The 14321-nt window shown below is 40.8% G+C and overlaps 1 protein-coding gene across 5 annotated transcripts in view; it reads left to right on the top strand.

Annotated features, from left to right (window-relative positions):
- ITPR2 (inositol 1,4,5-trisphosphate receptor type 2) overlaps positions 1 to 14321 on the top strand; it is a 525086-nt gene that overhangs the window by 160027 nt on the left and 350738 nt on the right. For all 5 annotated transcript variants that reach the window (XM_066264976.1, XM_066264974.1, XM_066264967.1 and 2 more), the window contains 4 exons: positions 2123 to 2222; positions 2750 to 2910; positions 6819 to 6960; positions 9648 to 9809. In XM_066264976.1, the coding sequence (XP_066121073.1) occupies positions 2123 to 2222; positions 2750 to 2910; positions 6819 to 6960; positions 9648 to 9809 (565 nt within the window). The remainder of the gene's footprint in view (positions 1 to 2122; positions 2223 to 2749; positions 2911 to 6818; positions 6961 to 9647; positions 9810 to 14321) is intronic.

Here is a 14321-nt window from a genome sequence, read left to right as displayed (position 1 = left end):
GGTCATTGTCTTAAAGCTAATGTTAATTAACAATCAATAACTACTCTTATGATAAAAATCTTGGAGCACTTTCTAAGTGCTAAACCCTGTGTCAAGTTCTTATTTAATCCTGGCAGCAATGCGTACAAATAAGGAACCTAGCGACTTAGAGCAGTGCTTTTCAAGGTGACTCTAAATTGTAATCACCTGGGTAGCACTGGCGCCTCTCTGTGCTCTGGTCGCACCAAGACCAATGAAATCAGAGTCTTGGGGCTGGAATGGAAGCTTTCCTTTTAAAGGTCATTACCCAGGTGTTTGATCCTGGAGTGTGTGAACTCAAAGTCTATCCTCTTTAACCACTATGCTACAATACCTTCATATTTTAGACATTCCGATTGTATCAGATCTTAATAGGAACATATTTATGTGGCATAGGTCCTAAAGTGTTTCTTGTTTCCAAAATGCCTGCAAAATATAAAATTATACTCAAATGTAATCTCTTTATTTGGGAAACCAGCCATCTAGGTTGACTCAATAAGCATATACAGTATTGAACAAGGATAGGTTAAGAGCAGGCGGAACAGCCACAGGGCTTAATAAGACGTGGCCCCACTTTCCAGATGCTTAAAATACAGTGGGGAAGATAGCTGATTCCTGACGACATCTCATTGTAATTCAGTGCAGAGGATGATAAATAAAACAAGTTATTTCAAAATTTCTGGTTATTTGGACAAGGATTAGAAAAGATCTTTGTTATTTTAGATTTTTGAAAATCACTCTTTATTTTATCTACTTTTAGGAATGAGCAGAACCATTATGTTGAATGAATCTCTTAGGTTCTCGGAGGCCGTTGGCATTTTATTTGATTTTCTCTTATTGGCCTTAATGCTTTCTGCCTTATGTTTCATGAATTATGTCTTATCTTTCCTACTAAAAGGCAGAGGACTTAACACAATGGTATTCTTTTAATAGGTACTTAACTCACATTAGAAATGATAATAAAAGTTTCCCTAAAAATGCTAATATTTGAGTTGGATGGATGAAATTCTAGCTGTCCTTTCTCACAGTTCATTACAGTTGATTCTCGTTATTCCCGATACCCTGAATTGGGCACAGCTGAGCCACTGCTCCTGGGGGAAATACAGGGTTAGGTTCCTGGGAGCCTCTGGCCACAGTATTTTTGGCAATCGGTGAATACATAAACTTGTTTTATATATATGTCTGTTTAAAGACACCTTATTTAATATATATTGTCCACTCATTAAGATTGACCTTCACAGTCATCAGCGCTATCACTCATATCTGAACGCAGTTTATCTAACATGAGTATTTTCTTCTTAAGACACAGCACACTCAGACTTGCTCTTAGGAACAGTAGACAGCACTTCAGCACTTTGCTGGTGGACTGTTTAAACTTTAAACAGTGAATTCTCCAGCAAAGAACGTAAATGTGAAAAACATGGCATGAAACAGACCACAAAAAGGACGCTTGTTTACAGGATGAGAGCAGAAACAAGAAGGCAAAGCCTTGTCTTGTTTGCCTCACTGGGCATATGCGTGGTGGGGGACTCTTAATTTTTGTCACTCTTCATATGTTTGAGGGTTGCCATGAAAGTGCCCTGAGTACTGATTTGGGAGTTCCAAATGTTAGTGAGCAGGTGAATTCACAAGTGTGGAACCCATGGGTAATAAGACGAACTGTGTCGACTTTTATGTGCAAATGGTTAGACTACAAAAAGGACTACAGAAGCTGTACCTGAGTTGGTCACTTGATCATGTTAACATGTATCAGAATTGCATAGAGTGCTGTTAATATACTCATTTTTGGGTCTCACCCCCTGAATTTCTGACTCAGTGGGCTGGGATGAAGCCTCCGAATTTGCATTTCTAACATGTTCTCAGGTGATGCTGGTGCTGCTGGCCTAAGGACCCCTCTTTGAGAACCACTGGTCTAGGTAATAATACTGCATGCTTTGAAATAGCCTACAGTTTAGAAATTTGCCTTCAACCAGACTGATCAATACTTGAGTCAATTACTAGTCTAAAATATATTTATATTCACATCATGTGTGAATTGCTAAATAAGTTAATATGTGAGTGGGTTAATTTTTTAATAATACGTTTCATGTTATTTTGCTTTTAGGAACTCCTATGTTCGATTGAGACATTTATGTACCAACACGTGGGTAACTAGTACCAGTATCCCTATAGACACAGACGAAGAGAGGCCTGTTATGTTGAAGGTAAGTGTTTCTGCAAAATGGTTTAATTTTCAGTCACATGTTGTGTGAATAGGGTCAGGGAATGACTGACATGTTCCTTTCAACGCATCTTCCCCAGTATTGGAGATGACTGCAGTTCATTGCAGCATGCACTCGTGTCTGTGAGTGGCTTAGGAAGTGGAATCAGTGGCGTGGCCTAAACAGGGCTGTGCGTTCAGGAGGACACAGCACAGATACCAGATGAGTGGGAGCGGCGTGGAGGAAGGGGAGCAGAGGCCAGGAGGGCATGTTCTCTGCTGATAGGAAAGCAGAGGGCAGGTGTGGAAAGGGATACGTTTGGGAACAAGGCTGGATGTGGGTGTGGACAGTCTGTGTTCCCGTCTCCTTTCATAGAGGGTGATATGGGGGGGATTACTTGTTTGGATTATATGGTTCTGTTTTGTATGTCTTAAGCCATACTAAGGTATGTTATAGTACTTGAAAAATGTTGCATGGTTCTTAAAAAACAAACAACTCATCTGAATGGAAAAAATAAAACCACATTGCAGATTGGAACTTGCCAAACGAAAGAAGATAAAGAAGCGTTTGCCATTGTGTCCGTCCCGCTGTCTGAGGTGCGAGACTTAGATTTTGCTAATGACGCAAATAAAGTGCTGGCGACCACAGTGAAAAAGCTGGAAAATGGCACAATAACTCAGAATGAAAGGAGGTTAGTAACTTAAAAATGACTCATTAAGACTCAATTGTCGCCTGACAGGGCGGTGGCGCAGTGGAAAGAGCGTCGGACTGGGATGCGGAGGACCCAGGTTCGAGACCCCAAGCTCGCTAGCTTGAGCACGGGCTCATCTGATTTGAGCAAAGCTCACCAGCTTGGATCCAGGGTCGCTGGCTCGAGCAAGGGGTCACTCGGTCTGCTGTGGCCCCACGGTCAAGGGACATATGAGAAAGCAATCAATGAACAACTAAGGTGTCGCAACAAAAAATTAGTGCTTGATGCTTCTCATCTCTCTCCGTTCCTGTCTGTCTATCCCTCTCTCTGACTCTCTCTCTCTGTCACTGTAAAAAAAAAAAAAGACTCAATTGTCGCCTGACCAGGAGGTGGCGCAGTGGATAGAACGTCGGACTGGGATGCCTGGGATGCCGAGGACCCAGGTTCGAGACCCTGAGGTCGGCAGCTTGAGCGCAGGCTCATCTGGTTTGAGCAACGCTCACCAGCGTGGACCCAAGGTCGCTGGCTCGAGCAAGGGGTTACTCGTTCTGTTGAAGGCCCGTGGTCATGGCACATATGAGAAAGCAATCAATGAACAAATAAAGTGTTGCAACATGCAATGAAAAACTAATGATTGATGCTTCTCATCTCTCTGTTCTGTCTGTCCCTGTCTATCCCTCTCTCTGACTTTCTGTCTCTGTTAAAAAAAAAAAAAGACTCAATTTTCCACTTCTCAGGAGAATAAATGATGCTGAAGAATTATTTAGAGTGGTCTCCCTAGCAACACATCTGATTCTAAATGAGCAGATCATGATGAGTGATTGAAATGGTGATGTACAAATATGGTGGAATATTTACTTTTTTATTTTGATTTGACTTGAAAACATTGTTTTTAGTTACTTTCTGATCTTTCCTTTTAAATGTTTCATAAGAGATTCTTAGTACCTTTTGCTGCACTTGATTTAATATTATGGATTTCTAAATGTCATAAAATAAGTTAAAAAAATTTTTGGTTGTTTTTGTTCTTACTTATTTAAGATATAGCTCTCTGCTCAGGCACCGCAAAAGAAACAAATACTTAATCCTAGAATACAGTCTGCATGGCCTAGCTCTCTGCCCTCAGAAATCTCTCAGAGAAACTGGGTCCTTGATTCTTCAGCCCTGGTTTTGAAAATAATTGAGAAATTGAATGATAATAATAGCTGTCAAGTGTTTTATCCCTCCTTTGTGTTGGCACTACGGTAGGCCCTACAAATATATTTTATCTAATCCTTCAAACAGCCCTGAGGTGGACATTATTCCCACTTTACATAAAGGCAAACTGAAAGCCTAAGCAAACTGGGTAACACATACAGTTAATGGGGAATTCACTCATCTGTGATTTTAACGTACACGTGTCACTTGTACACCAGAGCACAAGCATTCTCTGTATTTTTCCTTTCCATGATGCTGCTAAGGACTTTTAAATTTAAACAAGAAGAAACTATTTACCAATTTCCCAGGCATTCATACATTGGAGCTCTCAAACACAGCTGGCGAGATGATAATTGATGTAAGCGCTTTGGAAAATAGTTTCAGTAGTGACTAGCAAAGTTAAAGAAGCAACACTCCACTTGTCAATGGAATCATGCACTGAGGTTGCCAGTTCGAAACCCTAGGCCTGCCTGGTCAAGGCACATATGGGAATTAATGCTTCCTGCTCCTCCCCCTTCTCTCTCTCTCTCTCCCTCTCTTTCTCCTCTCTACAATGAATAAATAAATTTAAAATGTTAAAATAAATTTAAAGAAAATCTGCTGTCAATGGAATTGTTATTTTTTATTGGCATTTCCTTTACTTTCTGGTAATTTTGTAGATTCTTTTCTTTGTTGTTAAAGTTGTATTTTTGTTTGCCCCATAGGAATACTTTTAATCTGAATATTATGTCTTTCGTCAGTACCAGAAAAATTTCAGCCATTTTCCTTCAAATGTGTCTGCTTTGTCTTGTTCTCTTGTCTTTCTTTTGTAATTCCTATTAGATGCACCTTGGAACCTCTTAAATCACCCTTCTGTCTCTTACCTTTCTTTTTATAATTTGCCTTGCAAAAACTGTCAGTCCTGCTTTTTGGATAATTTTTGATACTGTCTTATAAATCACTATTTTTTCTTGCAATGTGTGTAGAATAGTTTACTTTCAGCAATTATATTTTTATTTTAATGATTATAATTTTAGTGCTAATGGTTCTTTTGCCTATTATTTATTAATATCTGCACTTTATGTCATGTTGTCTTTTTGTATGTAATTGCTTTCTTTACCACTGAGGATTGAAAACACACTTTTTTAAAATAAAAAAAAATTTTTTTTTGACAGAGACAGAAAGAGAGTCAGTTAGGGACAGGTAGGAAGGAAGAGAGATGAAAAGCATCAGTTCTTCAGCATCTTAGTTGTTCATTGATTGCTTTCTCATATGTGCCTTGACCAGGGTACTACAGCAGAGCAAGTGACCCCTTGCTCAAGCCAGTGACCTTGGGCTGAAGCTAGTGACCTTGGGCTTCAAGCCAGCAACCAAGAGGCCAAGAGGTCATGTCTATGATCCCATGCTCAAGCCAGTGATCCCGTTCAAGCTGGATGAGCCCACACTGAAGCCGGTGACCTTGGGGTTTCGAACCTGGGTCCTCCATGTCCCAGTCTGACGCTCTATCTGCTGCACCACCACCTGGTCAGGCAAAAAAAATATACTTTTTTTATTGTGAATGAGACAGAAAAAGGAAGAGAGAGAGAAAAGGCAAAGGAGAGAAAGAGAGAAGCATCAACTTGTTATGAAACTTAGTGTTCCATTACTTATTGATGGCTTCTCGTATGTAACCTGTTCGGGGTTTGAACCTGTGATCTTAGGTGCAAAGTAACGATGCTTTATTCACTGAGCTATCAGGTCAGGGCCAAACACACTTTTTAAAAGTTATTTTAAAATTGTACTGTTACTTGCTCTTTGTTGGTGACAAATTGGCCTTATGATTTTTTAAGTATGATTGCTTATTCTGTCTCTATTTGCAGGTCCTTTTAATTTTTCCTATTCTTTATATTGGAGAAATTAAAATGTGGTGAGGATTATGATATATAGTTTGAGTCAACAGCAAAATAAGTGATTTGAACTTAGGAATTTGGAAGTATAGCTCTTTTCCCTTAAACGGAACTATTTTTTTTTTTTGTATTTTTCTGAAGCTGGAAACGGGGAGAGACAGTCAGACAGACTCCCACATGCGCCCGACTGGGATCCACCCGGCATGTCCACCAGGGGGCGACACTCTGCCCACCAGGGGACGATGCTCTGCCCCTCCGGGGGGTTGCTCTGTTGCTACCAGAGCCACTCTAGCGCCTGGGGCAGAGGCCAAGGAGCCATCCCCAGCGCCCGGGCCATTTTTGCTCTAATGGAGCCTCGGCTGTGGGAGGGGAAGAGAGAGACAGAGAGGAAGGAGGGGGGGAGGGGTGGAGAAGCAGATGGGCGCTTCTCCTGTGTGCCCTGGCTGGGAATCAAACCTGGGACTTCTGCCCGCCAGGCCGACGCTCTACCACTGAGCCAACCGGCCAGGACCTAATGGAACTATTTTTATTGCTGGTCACTCATGGAAAAGCATCCAGTGATATTCTTCTACTGACTGATCTGCTGTGGGAGCTCTCATGGCTTTATTTCATAATAGTCATTCCACAAACTGTATTGGAGCTGGATCTGGGAGTGGAGACCAGAGGAACTGGAGAAGGGATGTTCTTTTAAAAAAGATTTAGGTGGCATTAGCTGCATTAAATATTTCATTGATTAAATAATTTTTATTATAAAATACTTTGTTTTGCAGTGTTTTAGTTCTTAGTGCTTATTAACTCCCCCCCCCCATTAACCCTATAAAGTAAATTTCCTTTTTCACTTTATAATAGGTTTGTAACCAAATTATTGGAAGACCTCATCTTCTTTGTAGCTGATGTGCTTAATAATGGACAAGAAGTTCTGGACGTGGTTATCTCTAAACCAAACCGAGAACGTCAAAAATTAATGAGGGAACAAAATATATTGGCACAGGTGAATGTTTTCATGTACTAAATTTGCATTTTTATTTTTTGAATTATACTATCAGGAGAGCTCCTGCATTAGTTATTTATTGCTGTGTAACAAGTTACTCCAAGTCTTAGTGGCTAAAAACAACAGATACTTACAGTTTCTGTGCATTAGGGATCTAGGAGTGGCTTTATGTGGGCAGTTCTTGCTCAGGGTCTTTTACCAGGCTGAGGTCCAGGTGTTGGCTGGGGCTGCACTTATCTCAAAGCTTGGATGGAAGAGGAGTCACTTCCCAGCTCACTTACATGGGCCTCTCCACAGGGCTGCCTCAAGAGTTGGCAACTTGCCTTCCTTAGAACTGAGTGGTCCAAAAGACCAATGGAGGGAGTGCAGATGGACGCCACTGTCTTTTTATAACCTAATACTAGAAGTAACATCCCATCAGTTCTGGCTCATACTCAAGGAGACATGATTATTTAAGGGTATGAATTGCAGGAGTCAGGGTTCGTTGGAGATAGCCTACCACAATTTCTAAAACCTTACATGCTCAGACTATCTCCAGAAAATATGCTAGGATAATTTTCTAGGTAGAATTTCTAAAAAAGCTTAGAAACTGCCATTTTTAATCTGCTTTCTACTTCTTTCTCTCTCTTCCACAGAGTGTAGGGAAGTCTATTCCTCAGCTCACAAGTGTTCTATATAATATTTATTTTTTTTCTTTTTTCTTTTTTTTTTACTCTGGAAGTCAGAAATTGTTTAGAACACACCAGTAAATTAATTCACTTCCTAATAATATGCACATATGAGCATGCCTGCTCTGTGCCTTCTTTCTGTTCTGTTAGTTGCTATATAAAGTAATGGGCTTCTGCATTCTTTAAGTGTGGACTCAAGGAAGATACTTAAATTAAAATCATTGTCAATTAATATTCTGTATTGATCGTTTGAAAATATAAAATCAACATATTTCTCAAAGAAAATTAAGATTGCAAATCTAATGAGACACAGCCTTTTCATTCTTTTTTTTTACAGAGACAGGGAGAGAGTCAGAGACAGAGACAGAGACAGACAGACAGGAGGGGAAAGAGATAAGAAGCATCAATTCTTTGTTGCTGCTCCCTAGTTGTTCATCAATTGCTTTCTCCTATGTGCCCTGACTGGGGGCTACAGCAGAGCGAGTGACCCCTTGCTCAAACCAGCGACCTTTGGGCTCAAGCCAGTGACCATGCAGTCACGTCTATGATCCCACGTTCAAGCTAGCGACCCCGCACTCAAGTTGGTGAGCCCGCACTCAAGCCGGTTTAGCCACGCTCCAGCTGATGACCTTGGGATTTTGAACCTCGGTCCTCTGCATCCCAGTCTGATGCTCTATACACTGCACCACTGCCTCATCAAGCCAAAGCCTTTTCTGACATTAGCATTTTGTTTTAATTTCAAGGACTTTTAGGACCTTGAATAATTGATTAATATTATTTTATAAATATAAAGCTTGAGGTTTAATGAATAGAGAATTATTGAAGAAACTTTAATTCATTTTGTATTTCACAAACTACAAGCATGCTTTCTTTCCATTTTGTTTTCTTGTATTAGTGCTCATGCCCTCGCCTAGATGCCCTTTTTAAAACAATTTACTCATTCTCCAGCTCATCTCCAGGTGATCCTACCTGCTATCTTGCTGCCTAAAAGAGTTCTATTTCTCAATGCTTTTTAAATACTTCCCAACCACTAACCTTAGAAGAATCTGGGTCTTTGGGTACCACCAGCTGCCCATGTGGGTCCTTATATGTTACACTTGAATGCTGATACCTTCATTGGTTTGTCCACATCTTTGTGTATCAAGAATAATAAATTGTTGGCTGTTGCTAGTAGCTTAGTTAGTTAGAGCATTGTCCTGATACACTAAGGTTGTGGATTGATCCCTGGTCAGGACACATACAAGAATCAACCAATGAATGCATAAATAAGTGAAAAAAAATTTGATCTCTCCCTCTCTCTTCTTCTTATCTTCCCTTCCTCTCTTTCTTTAAATTAATAAATAAAAAAAATAAATTAACTGTTTTATAAAGAGGTTTAGAAGCATCATTTGGAGGCAATCTTCTGATGTTATCTTCAGATGAAAATAGATATATTTTATATTATTTTGATTTTAGAAAGTTATAGAATTGATGTAAAGCCTTTAGAAATCAAATTATATTTTCGTTCATCTGAATATGTTAATATAACTTGGTACAACCTAACATTTTTATATTTCTTATTTTAATAAAATATAATATCTAAAATGAAATTGTTTTTATTTCAATAATATTTTTGTCTTCAATTTCAGGAATTCTTTTATCAGTATTTTTCTCTTAATATGTTAATCCTATATTCTAAATCCTTTAAAATCTTTTATTTATTTATTTTTTTTAAAAAACTATTGGTTTTAGAGAGATGAAGGGGAGAGGGAGACACATCCATTTGTTGTTCCATTTCTGTCTACATTCATTGGTTGATTCTTGTGTGTGCCCTGACCAGGGGTTGAACCTGAGATCTTGATGTATTGGGACAACACTCTAACCCACTGAGGTACCAACCAGGGCTCCTTTTTGTCCCCCTTATTGTTAATATTTCAAAAATGTTTATGAGTCATTGTGCTTATTAAAAAGAAATTAAAACATTGTAAAATATGAAACTCCATTCATCAGAATAGATGTTTTTCTCCCACACTCCCATAGGTATTTGGGATTCTTAAAGCACCATTTAAGGAGAAAGCAGGAGAAGGCCCAATGCTGAGACTTGAAGATCTGGGGGACCAAAGATACGCTCCCTACAAGTACATGCTGAGGCTGTGCTACCGTGTGCTGAGACATTCGCAGCAGGACTACCGGAAAAATCAGGTCCGAGGGCGGCCCTTGTTTTGACTGCTGCTTAATGTTTAAAGTATGGGCAATGTTTTTTGGTTATTGTTCTAGATCATATAAAATAGGAATGGGAAATTGCACTTTCCGATGAACTGTTCTATATTGGCAATGCACAAAAATTTCCTGTAAGTGTTTTTGAGCTGACATATGTGTTTCTTCTTCCATGTCAAGTTAGAATCATTGAGGGAGGATGTCTGAGTTCTGTGTGCATGGTATTGGCGCCTGCTAGGCAGGAGGCTGCAGGATATATTATATAAGGAGGACTGAGACATTTTATTGGCATTTGTATGAAGATGTGGGGTATCACATCATCATGTAAATGCCAAAGAGTTCATTGTCTTGTGGCAAAGATACGTCTGGTCTCGTGCATCTGAAATATAAGGGAGGGGCCCTGAGGGGGTGTGAGAGATAAAGACTACACGGTAGGAATTCAGAAGAGGGGAGGGCAGCTCGGTGGTGGCTGAGGGAACCCAGGAAGGCTGCGTGGAAAAGATGGTATTTGAGTAAGATGAGAATAATTTTTATAAATTGTACAGAACAGGCATTTTATTGAAGATGGATCTGTGAAGAGAGAAGAATTCTAGAAAGGGCACTTTTATCCAGATATTCCTAACTGTGGAGCACAGGGAAGCTAGGTGTATCTAGAGATACAGCTCAAAGTTGTCAGCTACATGTGAAATTCCTGTTGTCTCGTTTTTATCTTAAAATTACATAATATTTTTCAATGTGTTCAAAAATGTGCATGTTTTTTTTTTAAAATATAAAATTGTTTAAAATTATTATTAGGTAAACTAGTGCCCTCTTTTTCTCTTAGCCAGTTTGAGAGAGGAGTACATGCTTGGTAAATTTTGCTGGTGAATTTAGTCCGTGTGAAAGGATGGTGTAATGGCCAGGGCCATCGCCATGGCCATGCAGATTCTCATTGGATTCGGGCAGATGGTGAAGGAACTGCGGAGTCAGAAAATGGTGGGCATAACGGCAGATGAGCGATCGGGAAGACTGCTTCCCTCTCACTCAGGGCTCCTAAGCCCTGACCCCCTCCAGACTCTCAACCAGGACTCACAGCCTCCCCCCCCCAGCCTCAGCGCTCTCCAGCCAAACAGCCTGGGGGAAATATCCCCTCTCTGGCAAACAGTTGTCCCTCCCCAAGGTGGCAGGCAATCTGCAGTTTGCAATCAATCACCCTGAAGGCAAGCACCACAGACAGCTGCTGCAGATACAAGGGATCAAACCTAAAAAAACCAACAACAAACAACACTTGTTTACCCAACAGATGGTGTGAGGAAGGGCTGGTAAGGACGGTTGGGCTAAACCGCATAGGGCCCAGGACTTCAGGCCTAGAAGTCGGAGGTTATTTGGGAATGGTTAGTAGTATTTATTGAATGCTTACTTTTCATGTACCTGGCTCACTTTTCAATGTAACTCAGTTAATACTGAGTTTAGATGAGGTACCAAGGCACAAAGAGTTTAAATAACTTGCCAAAGATTATACACTTTTAAGACTGGAGACAGTATTCAAATCCAGGTTCTTAAACATCACACTATTTCCTCTTAGTAGTTTGCATGCAAGTTTTTTGGCAAGAAAAGAATTGCTTTGAGAAAAATGTGTTAAAATACATTGGTTTTGAAATTCTGTTTAAAGATTAAGAAAAGATCTAAAAAACCAGATTAGTCAGAAGATAAATAACATGGCAAGGAGCAAGAGTGACAAGGAGACTCTATAAACAAACCTTTAAATACTTGTTAATATAATCCTAGTTATAAACATTCTTCTTCCCAAGTGAAAATGCTGTCGTTGGAATTATTTTTCCCAGATTCTCTGTATTCCTTTAGTATGTCAAGAAAAAAAGTTGTTCTTATTCTATAAGGAAAAAGTTGTTTCTGGGCCCTGGCCGGTTGGCTCAGTGGTAGAGCATCGGCCTGGCGTGCAGGAGTCCCGGGTTCGATTCCCGGCCAGGGCACACCCTGGAGAAGCGCCTATCTGCTTCTCCTCCCCTCCCCCTCTCCTTCCTCTCTGTCTCTCTCTTCCCCTCCCGCAGCCAAGGCTCCATTGGAGCAAAGATGGCCCGGGCGCTGAGGATGGCTCTGTGGCCTCTGCCTCAGGTGCTAGAATGGCTCTGGATGCAACAGAGCAACGCCCCAGATGGGCAGAGCATCGCCCCCTGGTGAGCATGCCGGGTGGATCCCAGTCGGGTGCATGTGGGAGTCTGTCTGACTGCCTCCCCATTTCCAACTTAAGCAAAATACAAAAAAAAAAAAAAAAAAAGTTAAGTTTCTGAACATTAAATGACAGACCTTTGAGCTCTCAAAAAATCAGTGTCTCTGAAGCCCCCAATGGGTCTGTGTTATTCTGTGGAGGACTGGGGTGAGGCCAGGACATAGACATTTCTCAGTGTTTTCCACATGGCCTCATTGCTCTTCTTATGTCTAGAAAGACTTTGCTGGACAGGCCATCACTCACACATACAAGCAAAATTGTTATTAGCGAGATTGAATTGACTGAAAAAAATCAACAGATCTAGAGTTTATCTGGTTCTCTCAGTCTGGTGTGCCCGCAGTACCGCTATAGGCCAGTGGCTGCTGCCCTGGCCATGTAGGTTCCCACTGGATTCGGGCACAGTTCTCAAAGGAACTGTGGAGCCAGAAAATGGTGGGCCATCCAGTTTATTAAAGACTCCTAACAGTGGACATGCAAGCAGGCAAGGAAGACTGTTTTCTTCTCTTTTAGCATTCACCAATCTCCGCACTCCCTAGCCAAAACAGACTGGGTGGAAATCTCAGGGCTCTCAAACCCCTCAACACTTCCTTTCTCTCTCTCTCTTTTTCTAGACCTTTTCTCTGCACTCTCCCTCTTTTAACTATCCAGCCCAAACAGGCTGAGGGAATAACCCCTTCTCCAGCAAACAGTAGCAAAGCAGTGGGTTCTCCCAAGCAGGAAGGCAATCCTCAATTTGCAATCTGCTGCCCTGATGGCAAACACTGCAGCCTTTCATAGACATACCACACACACACACACACACACACACACACACACACACACACGGGCCCAGTACAAGGGAGCAAACCTAACCTAAAAAGCACTTGTTACAAACTTGTTTACCCAACAGGTACCATCATTAATTGTGTTTGGCCTTTGGAAGGGTCCTGAGGGCCTGGTTTCTATAGCATTGCCCTGTGCTTCAGTGCCAGTCTCCCTAGTCCCTCCCCGGTTGCCTGGGCAACACATGTTATAACTGGTGTCCTTTCTCAGTACCTCATGGTATGGCACATGGAGTTCTTTGTCACTCCTCTCAGTCTTAGTTAGGGACTTGTGAGCCTAGTGTGTGGAGGTACATGCAGTACAATTTCTTCTCTGAGAACATTCACCCTCCCTCATGACAAGTACACACACACACACACACACACACACACACACACACACGGACATTCTACTCTCCTCTCCTCTCCTTTGTTCTTAGTTCACTCTACCTGAGTGTTTCATTTCTCCAGGTAAATGTTTGTTTACTTTGGGGGGCCTGCTTTCTGGTTTCTTCAGAGCATATGATTGGGTGGACCACCCTTTCTCTGTTTTGGGATGTTTTCCTAAGTTGTAGATCACTGAGCTGACAAAAGAAAAACTTCCTGGCATTGACTGAGGGTTAGATTTGATTTTCCCTCCTGCTCTCATGTCTGCTCCAGTTCAATCTCAGTGACAGTTGAAAAATATTTTTCTCATTTCTGTTCAATTAAGAATGCTTTGTATTAAGCACAGAACAGCTTTCTGATATTTTGAGAACATGATTTTAAAATGTAATCAGAATTACTTTATACTCTTTGCATAACCATCTTGTTTTCCTTTATAAACCTATGTTTTATCGAGTCCTCGTGGGAAGTTCTTTTCTGATTTAGTGTTAACCCAAGTCTTTCATATTGAGTCTCTGTTTATTATTATTCATAGAATTTGGCAACATCTTTAATTTCCTTTGATTATTTGTCAACATTGTGATCTATTTATCAAACATTTTAGAGGGCCTAACCAGGTGGTGGCACAGTGGATAGAGCATCAGACTGGGATGCAGAGGACCCGGGTTCGAGACCCCGAGGTCGCCAGCTCGAGCAAGGGCTCATCTGGTTTGAGCAAAGCTCACCATCTTGGACCCAAGGTCGCTGGCTCAAGCAAGGGGTCACTTGGTCTGCTGTAGCCCCATGGTCAAGGCACATATGAGAAAGCAATCAATGAACAACTAAGGTGTCGCAATGAAAAACTAATGATTGATGCTTCTCATCTCTCTCCGTTCCTGTCTGTCCCTATCTATCCCTCTCTCTGACTCTCTGTCACTGTAAATAAATAAAAATTTTTAAAAACCATTTTAGAAGTTTGCTTTATACTACAGTGTAATTACAATAGTCATAAAAGTGTGAAAATCAGTATGTATCTTTAAAATGATGCACTCAGAGGACAATGCCTTTGTTTAATTGGCTATCTAACATTAAGCAATTATTTTGGAA

This window comes from Saccopteryx bilineata, chromosome 1 (assembly GCF_036850765.1).
Source record: "Saccopteryx bilineata isolate mSacBil1 chromosome 1, mSacBil1_pri_phased_curated, whole genome shotgun sequence".
NCBI lineage: Eukaryota > Metazoa > Chordata > Mammalia > Chiroptera > Emballonuridae > Saccopteryx > Saccopteryx bilineata.
Note: the sequence above shows the minus strand (reverse complement) of the source record. Positions and strands in the feature narration are given on the sequence as shown.